The sequence below is a fragment of the Grammomys surdaster genome, unplaced genomic scaffold, assembly GCF_004785775.1.
Source record: "Grammomys surdaster isolate TR1022 unplaced genomic scaffold, NIH_TR_1.0 752, whole genome shotgun sequence".
Classification (NCBI taxonomy): domain Eukaryota; kingdom Metazoa; phylum Chordata; class Mammalia; order Rodentia; family Muridae; genus Grammomys; species Grammomys surdaster.
This window is the reverse complement of record NW_021605171.1, coordinates 81,318-90,893: the sequence shown is the minus strand read 5'-3', so window position 1 is coordinate 90,893 and position 9,576 is coordinate 81,318. Positions and strand designations below refer to the sequence as shown.

The 9,576-nt window shown below is 40.0% G+C and overlaps 1 non-coding gene and 1 gene segment (V, D, J or C); one reads left to right on the top strand and one right to left on the bottom strand.

Annotated features, from left to right (window-relative positions):
• Positions 1-2,828: 2,828 nt before the first annotated feature.
• Positions 2,829-3,531, top strand: LOC114633853. The segment is given in 2 exon segments: positions 2,829-2,908; positions 3,200-3,531. Coding segments are annotated over 2 exon segments (381 nt in total).
• Positions 3,532-6,781: 3,250 nt separating this feature from the next.
• LOC114633866 lies at positions 6,782-6,912 on the bottom strand. Its single transcript, XR_003713252.1, has one exon. It is a non-coding gene; the product is annotated as a small nucleolar RNA SNORA17 (small nucleolar RNA).
• Positions 6,913-9,576: the final 2,664 nt, after the last annotated feature.

Below are 9,576 nucleotides of genomic sequence, written 5' to 3'. Positions count from 1 at the left end.
ATTTATGACTCTTTTCTAACCAGTTTTGAGGGATTTTTATTCAGTTACAACCAATCCTTATGGCTCTCAATCTTGTCAGAAGTCTGCTAATCTTATATTTTAAGTTTATGGCTGATAGAATGCCCAAAGCCTCTAACAGTTAGCCCAAGATGGTTTCAGAAGCCGGACACCGGACTCCTAGAACATACAGCCTGGATTTTATGTGGACAAACACAACGGGATACCCTGAGTCAAGTGACTTGGCTAAAACAAGATAAGTCATTTCTCATGTCACGCGTATCCATTCCACAGAAAAAGCCCTGCGGCTTCTGCGCTAAGAAGCCAGGCTGACTTCAGTCAAGATACTATGGAAACCATGGGAACTGTTGGCTAGTGGACTCTGTAATATATAACATATATTACATATATATATTACATATATATACATAGTGATTCTAATATATAACTGGTAGATTGTTTACTCTTTATCAGACTTCTGACTACATTGACAGCTAAGTTTTCATAGATATTATCTGTTACCTCATTACCTAAGCTCAGTTGAAAGACTGCTTGTGTTAACTCATGCTGTTATCTGTTTTAAAAACTTATAAGCTACAAGAAACCCACTCAGATCTACCTCTCATGGACGCTATCCAGATAAGTAAATCTGCCTAAAATTCCCACTTACTACCTATAACAAAGGGTGGGATCCCTCTGGGTTTCAAATGTACATCTTAGAAAAAATCCTTTCTCCAAGTTTTCTTAATCTTACTTCCTACATCTTTTCAAGTCCAGGTGCATCCAATACAGCTCCAGAGAAGCAACCTTCAGATGCTCCATCTCCTGCCACACACACAGCTGTTTCTACTGGACCTGTTGGACATCAGAAAACAGTCAGTTCTCCTAAGACAGGACAAACATCTCCCATTCTTCTAGGTTCCCCCAGAGACACGTCGCCCCCAATGCCAGCAGGAAGTAGCCAGATTTCTCGACGACCCTATTCCTGCTTCACCGTCACCTCGTTCTAATTTTTCTTTTTAATTAAAACAAAGTGTGGGAATGTTAGTAATCTGTTAAACTCTACCTCCATAGTTACTTGGAAGCGGCCAGGTACGCTCCTCACCACAGTTACCTGGCAACAGGGAGGTAACCCTGCCCACTCTAAAAGGGGCTGCTTGGCCCCTCCTCTTTCTCTTGGCCCTGTGACTCCGTGCCTGCAGATTGTCCTCTCCCCTCTCCCCTTCCCTTCCCCCTCTCTCCATGTGGTCATGGCCGGCCTCTACTTGCTCTACTCTTCTCTCTCTCCTCTCGCTCTCCCACTCTCTTAATAAACTTCCCCTCATGGAACCATCTAGTCTGCTGTGATCTGTTACAAGCGGCGTGTGACCTTTTTCTTACAACAGCAAGCTCTGACTATCCTAACACACCTGAATTGCAAGAAAATAGTCTTATGTCTTATCTTATAAAGATAATAGATACCATTAAAGAAAAAGAAATAAATCCCCTTAAAGACATACAGGAAAACATAACTAAATAGGTTAAAGAAATGAACAAAACTGTTCAAGATCTGGAAATGGAAATATAAGGAATAAAGAAAACACAAACTGAGGCAATCCTGGAGATGGAAAACCTAGGAAATTTAAACAATATCTGTCCACCTCTCCAACCCTACAGAGCACACTAGAAGGAAAGCTCCGTCATAAGGATGGTAACCAGACCCAAGATAACACAGAAATAGCTAATTCCACACCAGTAAAACTAAAAGAAGATACATGCACACACACACACACACACACACACACACACACACACACACAGTACATCCACCAACATCAAAATAAGAAGAACTAACAATTATGGGCCATTAATATCTGTCAACATCAATGATGTCAATTCCTCAACACATCTCAGCAGAAGAGATGAACATTACTTCAGAGTAAAGGGTAGAAAAAGATATTCCAAACAAATGGACCCAAGAAACAAGTTGGAGTAACCATTCTAATATCAAGTTACATATTTCTAAAAGGAACTGCTCCATAGGTTTGAAGACATATTCTTCAGCTGAAGGCTTGAGTTGCAGAGACTTTGTCCCAATATCTTGAGTTCTAATATGGAACAAACAATATTTAAATCTTTCCACTCTGAATTAGCTCATGGCTTGCTGTGTCTACCTGTTTGTGTACTGTATCTAAGTGGTAGAATTTTGACTAAGAACATTTAACTAAGTAACTATTGACCACTGGGAATTACATATGTGTTTTTATAACCTCATTTCTCTTTTCCAGTCTTCAGTGTATCAACATTCTTGTAAATGGTCATCATAGAGTCATTTCTCATGTAGATATGAAGACTACTTTTCTCTTCAGTTTCTTTCCTTGGGGACCCACCCCTGACTAAAATAAAACAAAAAATTAGGTAGAATTAGAAAGGAAGGTGCTATGCTGAAAAGTATTAGGAAATACAAAGTGTAGAAAATGATAGCCTTGGTTCTGTGGTGCTGTTAGCATGCCTAGTTCTTTCAGATCGTGTGTGTGTGTGTGTTTGTGTGTGTGTGTGTGTGTGTGTGTGTGTCTGTCTGTCTGTCTGTCTGTGTGTCTGTCTGTGTGTCTGTCTGTGTGTCTGTCTGTCTCCATTTATGCTGACTCTGCCTTTCACAGTGGAGTCCAATTGCTCTTTGCTGTAAACAGCAGAGACTGTAACTATTTGTAAGACTTGATTGCTAAGAGTAGGTTTTCCTCCAGGTGGCTACTTTTCACACAGCTGTACCAAGCAGAGGATTTGCATATTGCTCCCTAGGGAGGATCTCTCCTACAGGTCCAAGACAAAAGCTAGCCTCTTTTTGTCTTGACTACTCAAGACTTTTTGTATCAAATTCTCAGAATGAGGTGCCTGGCTCAGCTCCTGGGGCTGCTTATGCTCTGGATCCCTGGTGAGGAAAAAAAAAACAAAGATCAAGGAGAATGTGGAAGGATGGGGGATTTCTGGGGACCTGATGATGCAAATGTATGCTCTGTCCATGTGTGAGATTTTCAGTCTTTTCTTCAAGAATGGGCTTGTGAAGTTTAGAGGGTGAAGGGATGGAAACTTTTGCTTTCTCTACTTAAGTATTTTATGTTTAATATTTTTAGAATATGAATGAATGTCATGACCTCAGTAACTAACACTTTGATAAAGTAACATAGAGTCATCAGGTTTGTACATAATCTTTCTTTTATTTCAGGAGCCACTGGGGATATTGTGATGACCCAGTCTGCAGCCTCCATTCCTGTCACTCTTGGAGAGTCAGTTTCCATCTCCTGCAGGTCTAGTAAGAGTCTCCTGCATAGCAATGGCAATACATACTTGTATTGGTTCCTGCAGAGGCCAGGCCAGTCTCCTCAGCTCCTGATATATCTGATGTCCAAACGTGCCTCAGGAGTCCCAGACAGGTTTAGTGGCAGTGGCTCAGGAACAGATTTCACACTGGGAATCAGTAGAGTGGAGGCTGAGGATGTGGGCGTATATTACTGTATGCATGCTCTAGAATATCCTCCCACAGTGATACAGCCCTGAACAAAAACCCCACTGTTTGAGGTGACAAAGCTACCTGGTATGTTCTTTGTCTGGGTGTAACATGATGTAGTCAGCATGGCAAAGTGAAGCTGTAGAGAGAAAATTATAGATACTGGGTATATAGAATTCTTTTTAGACATATAAAGTATTCTTTAAGCTTTCTTTATAAAGACATAGAGAAACCGAGGCATGAAGCAAGTTAAAAATGTGGAAAGACCAGTCACCATTACTGGAATTGGCCTATCTGCACAGAGTTAGGAAAGAATGTAAGTAAACTAGGTGGAACCAAGCTGGGAACCGAAGTGACAGGGCAAGGCCGAAGTGACAGGGCAAGGCCAAAGTGACAGGGCAGGACTACATTCTTGAGAAAGATAAGCGTACAGAGAGTTTTCACCTGATCCTGACTCATGTAGGTTAGGTTCCTTTAGAATGTTCCACTATTTTTATGTTATACCACCCTAGCAACCCCCTCATCCCCTCCTCATTTCCTTGGTTTGTGTTTTTTTCCTTTAAAACCCCATCTCAAACTGGCTGTCGGGGTCAATTCAGCTCCTGCGTGGGCATACTAATTGACCGGCAGCTAGTTGTCACGCCCTAATAAACAACCTCGAAATTGCTCCGGTACATGGTGTCTCGAGCAGATTACTGGGTGGTCTCGACTTTCTGAGACTTGAGTGAGGGTCTTCCCTCTGCGGAGGTCTTCAAAGCCATTCTTAAGAGATAAATGTTTTCTCTAACTTTCATCTATGGAAACAATGAATCCCTAGGAAATGAGACTTTCCATAAAAGATCATGTTAGTAGAAGGAGAAACAACAACTTCTCTGCGGGAGATGTCACTCAGGGTCTTGCAAGATGATAGATACAAGTGTACCCATTTACTCCAATGGTAGGCTGGAGCACACACTGAACAGAGCTGCTTCAGTGTGCATATCTTTGGCCATGTGTTTAATCTTCAGTCTCATTTCAGGACTGCACAAGTCTGATAGTTCTCTGGATGTATCCTCCCCCCTCCCCATGCCTAATTTTTCAGCATGGCCACATTGAATAAAATTTCCTTCTTCTCGATTTTACTTGCAAGGTGGATTATTGAGGACAGGTTACTAACCCAGGCTTGATGTACAATATGTGATTCTATGTTATGTAGCAATAGGAGATTCTCTTGAGACTTTGTAAGAAGAAGATATTGAGAGATTTAAAATAATGAGTAGCTGAGTCCTCAGAACATACTGTACCTAAACATTCAACATGGAATTATTACCTAAATATACACAGAACTAAAAGTATAACCAAACCAATCAACAAGAAACCTGACAGTCCAATGTATAACTGGGCAATGAAATAAACAGAAATCATGGTCTGAGTCACTTTTCAATGCGTTGATATAAGCGTCAATAGGAACATTAAGTGAAAGTGGTAAAATCACTGCTGGGCCTCAGGTGCTGACCACCTTCTTACTTAGTATGGTGATTGGTGGTAGCTTAGAGTAAGTCAACAAAACCTTTCACTTGTTAGTCACAAGACATTAGTCAGACAGAGATATGGAAAGGGCAAGTGCTTGTTAAGGGTTATAAAATTTGCCCCCTAAAAAATTGTAGTTAGTTCCTGGACCTGTGATTTCTACTTCTCCATAACCACTGAAGATTTCATAAGGTAATCAGCCTAGCAGAAGGCTCAGGGAAGTCCTGATTCTTTTCAGGAATATTTCTATGTAGAGTACTAGCTGCTACTGTCTATTTAATTGTATGTGTGCATAGTATATAGCTCTTGGTGTGACTCACCTTACAATGGGGGCTTAAAGGATGATTCCTCTCATACAGAGGATGTGTGTTTCTTCCTAGAAACCACATCAAGTGGCTCATAACTCTCCCCTTCTTGATTTCTTTCTTGATTTCTCTGGAAATCATCTACTTCACATAAACTCACCCAGGTACAAACACAATACATATTAAAAAAATCAATTAATAAATACATAAATGTTTTTACAATTTAATCTACATGGTGCAGCATCTTATTAAAAACTGAGTAAGATCTGTACTATAGTTTGTGTTTTTATTAGAGCCCACAAATAGTTTGTCAAACATGGTCAGTGGGTAAAAGGGGTGGAATTTGAATGCATGCTTCTGTGGCTTTCTATAGGTTCTTTGCTTAGGCACACGTTATTTAAATATAAAACATTAGTTTCTAAATCTCAGTATTTAAGGAGTAACAAAAAATTGCATAGGGAAACAGAGTAGAGAGGATTCTTAGTTTTGGTTCTACTGTGCTTCCCAGGCAAGATGCAGGGCTTGGTAGTCTAAGTGCTACAGCTGAAGATGGGCAGGGCCAGCTCTACTGCTTTCATGAGCTCAGGAACAGAAGATGTGGAGTTAGGAGTATATCTGTCTCTCATCCATGCACTGTATAGGAGAAAGGTTCTAAGACAAACTCTCCCATGCTTGCTTGTATCCTCTGGGCCAGCTCACTCACAACTCCGGGAATGTGTGTCCGTAGAGTACTGCAGGTGGCTATGGCTGGGTTCAGCCCGTCTACCCTCAAGTCCCCAGGGTGTGCTTTTTCATAATGCCCAGGTGAGAAGTGGGGCCAGTTCTGCATCGCCCTCAGACATCCATAGGTTCCCAGAGCAGCAGCTGAGATCAGGGATATCTGCCTGGCCTTTGGTGGGAACAGACTCATGTTGCTGCAGGGCCAGAGACCCAGACATCCCTCAACCCCATGGAGGCAGCATGTACCAGGACCCCAACATGGTCGCAGGTGGCATCACCAGCTACTCACATCAGGCTGTTCCTCATAACCCTCAAGTCTCCAGTTCTTCGTCTCTGTTGTGCCCACATCCTTCATTTCTTCTTCTCTTCCATTTCTTCACAATTTGCTTGCTCTCCTTAGTGGTTCCTGTGGTTTCTGAGTGTCTGGGGTTGTCTCAGGTGCCAGGAGAGCTTTGCCCTGCTTGTGCATTATGATTCTAGGCAGGGATCATCTCAGGCATAGTCTGCTCCCCGGCCCTGCCTAGGAATACTAGTGGTCATCTCAGTCTTGCTTCTTGTCTCTATGGTGCCAGTCTGGTGGTCTTCATGGGCTTGCTCTTTTCTATGGCTGCCCAAGTAGCCTGGTGCAAGGGTTGTCACTCTTGCCCAGGGACTTTGATCCAGGGCTACTTTCTTCTAGTTTCTGGCTCCCTGTCCAGAGAAATGGGCCTGCCTGGCTCCAGTAAGGTTGTCTTCTCAAGACCATTCCCCCCCTCCCCCCCCCGGGAATGTTAGGCTACATCATTCAGATGTTCATAGGTCAAAATACTAACCAGAGATATAGTCTTTGTCTTCTCTGACACCCACTGACACACATATGAAACAGAAGCCACACCTGTAATACATCCAGGAGGCAGGGGTACATAATAGTCTTGAATACTCTAATTTTATACAACAGAGAAGAATTAAGTCAGAAGGTATAGTTCCATATTTCTAGGCTTTAGATTTTCTTACTTATGCTATTCATTCACTTTCTTTATACATTCTAACTGAGTTTACCAACTTTAGAAACTATTTAAGGAGTATTAGCTGCATTACATTGAGTTTGTTTGCAAATTGGAGATTATATAAATTTAGGTCATTTATGAAACTGGATAGAATGCCCAGTGGTTAACATCAGGGTTTTTTTTTTTTTTTTATCTTGATGAGGATATGGGTTTGATTCTCACCTACAAATGACACACAAGTATCCTTCACTTTAGTTCCATTGGATCCAGCACTATATATCTTTAAAAACTTGCGAACAAAATATACATACAATTTTTTAAAAAAAGTATTTCACATTATGAACACAGATATATACTCTGTTCATTTGAATGACTTGAATGTCCTTTAGTTTAGAAGGGATATTTTCTAATCCTCAGAGGACGTACATATTTTATTGTAATTACTTGTAATATCTATGTTGATATTTCTTTGTTATTGAATTTGTATGGTAATAAGACTTGCAAACATGTTATTTTATGTTTCTATTGCTCATTTATTACTACATTTGTTGTATCTGTGGTATTCTTTTAGATACAAATGTCAAGAGTAGACATTTTAACCATGTGTGTAATCTGAGGCATAAAATGACATTTTTTCCCACTGGGTGTTATATGCCTGAGTTTTATAGACTATATATGACAGTAAGCTATTTTTGTGACTATGCTTTCTTCTTTAAAGATTTATGACTTCCACTGTAGTGATTTTTAAGGCACTATAGATATAATTATACAAGTCTTTATTTTAATTGTCAAAAGGATGAACTATATGGATACAGTGTATAATGTTAAAGTGGCCATTGCCTTATGAAATATATTCAACAAGATCACTATGCTTCCAAGGAGAGAAACAATGTGGAGAAGAAGGTAGAGAATCAGAAGGGGAGAGGTAGATGAAGAACATGAGAAAGAGACACCAAAATAAAATTTACTTTACTCCAGCATCATTTACTGTGGGAAAGATGGACTATCATCTGAAGATAGGAGGAGAAAACAATAGCCTTAGTCTAATGAACTGCTTAGACTCTACTCCTCCTTCCCAGTGATGTACTGTCTGCAGGAATGTTAACATTCTTGGTTCACTAAGACATATCATTCTATGTTGATTTGTGTGCATGTGCACGTGTGTGTGTGTGTGTGACAATTAATACCCCCAATGCAATGAACTGGTGATGTGTCTGTTTCAGAGGAAATTGTCTGAAGTGAACACAGTGCTGTGAGAGAGCAGACTTTTGACTGATCAGAACTCAGTACCAGCTTGATTGATGAAAAGATAGAATCTTTGGTCCACCATCTCCCAATCTGGAAGATTCCACCTAGAGGACAAAACATTCCAAACTTTTGACTTTGAAAATGTTTTCAATATATTTTTTTGTGTTTCTTTATTGCTTCTATTATCATTTTCATGTCTTGAACAGTTTTATTTCTTTTATTACCTGATTGTGTTTTCCATTATTTCATTAAATGTTTTATTTCTTTCCTCATTAAAGATAATTTTCATGGGACTTAAGTGAGTTAGGATTTCCAGGGTTTGCTGTAGTAAGATGGCTGGGCTCTGCTTGTACCATATTGCTCTAGCTTTTGTTGATTGTATTCTTATGCTCCCCTTAGCCATCTGGTTGTCTCTATTGTTGGCAGGCTTGTTAGTTCCTGATGGGAGACCTCTGGGGGAAGAGTTATCAGTGGTGGTCCTTGAAGTCAGCAGGCTTCCAGGCATGCAGGCAGAGTTGGAAGTTCCTGATGGCTTCTGGTCACTGGTAGTTCCTGTTATGGCTGGGCTCCAAGGATACAGGCAGAGCTGGCATTCCCTGATTGTTGCGGGCTTCTGTGATTGCAGGTAGAGGTGTGGACTAGATAATAGAGCAGGGGGAAGGGAGAGCAGGAAAGACCTCATAGCTCATCCATATATGTGTGTGCCTTATGTGTGTGCCTATATATGCATTTATGTGTGTGTTTGCATGTGCATTTTTTGTAATTCCTTGCTTCCTTATCTTTATATACATCTTGGTATATAAACTGAGGTATCAAAAATACAGCTTTTAAATGTTGTTTTAGAAATAACCATATTTTTCTAAGTGCTCACCAATATTTTGTCATTTTATGTAATAGTAATACTCATTTTTATTTCCAAATTCTAAATGTAGCATATAAAAATACAAATCTATACTAAACTGAAAATACTCTGTGCAAGTGCAACTATCACTAGTTCCACTGGCACCCTACTTGCCTACAATGTTAAAAGATGGCCTCTTTTCTCAGTAAGTTGTGTTTTAGTTCAGTGATTTCCAGTAGATTATGTAAGTTTGGAAATACCAGCTGAACGTGGAAGTAGTAATTGGAATATTTAGGATGCAGACTTGTGAGAACAATAAAAAGAGATCACACTTTTACCTTATTGTGGATTATGTGTGTCTTGTTTTTAAAAAAACAGATATAAATATTTCAAAATTAAAAACTCATGTCAATTGTTCCAAGGGAAGATTTCAGACAATTAGCCATTATTAGATCTTGTAGCATGATTCAGGGACTACTTGTTATT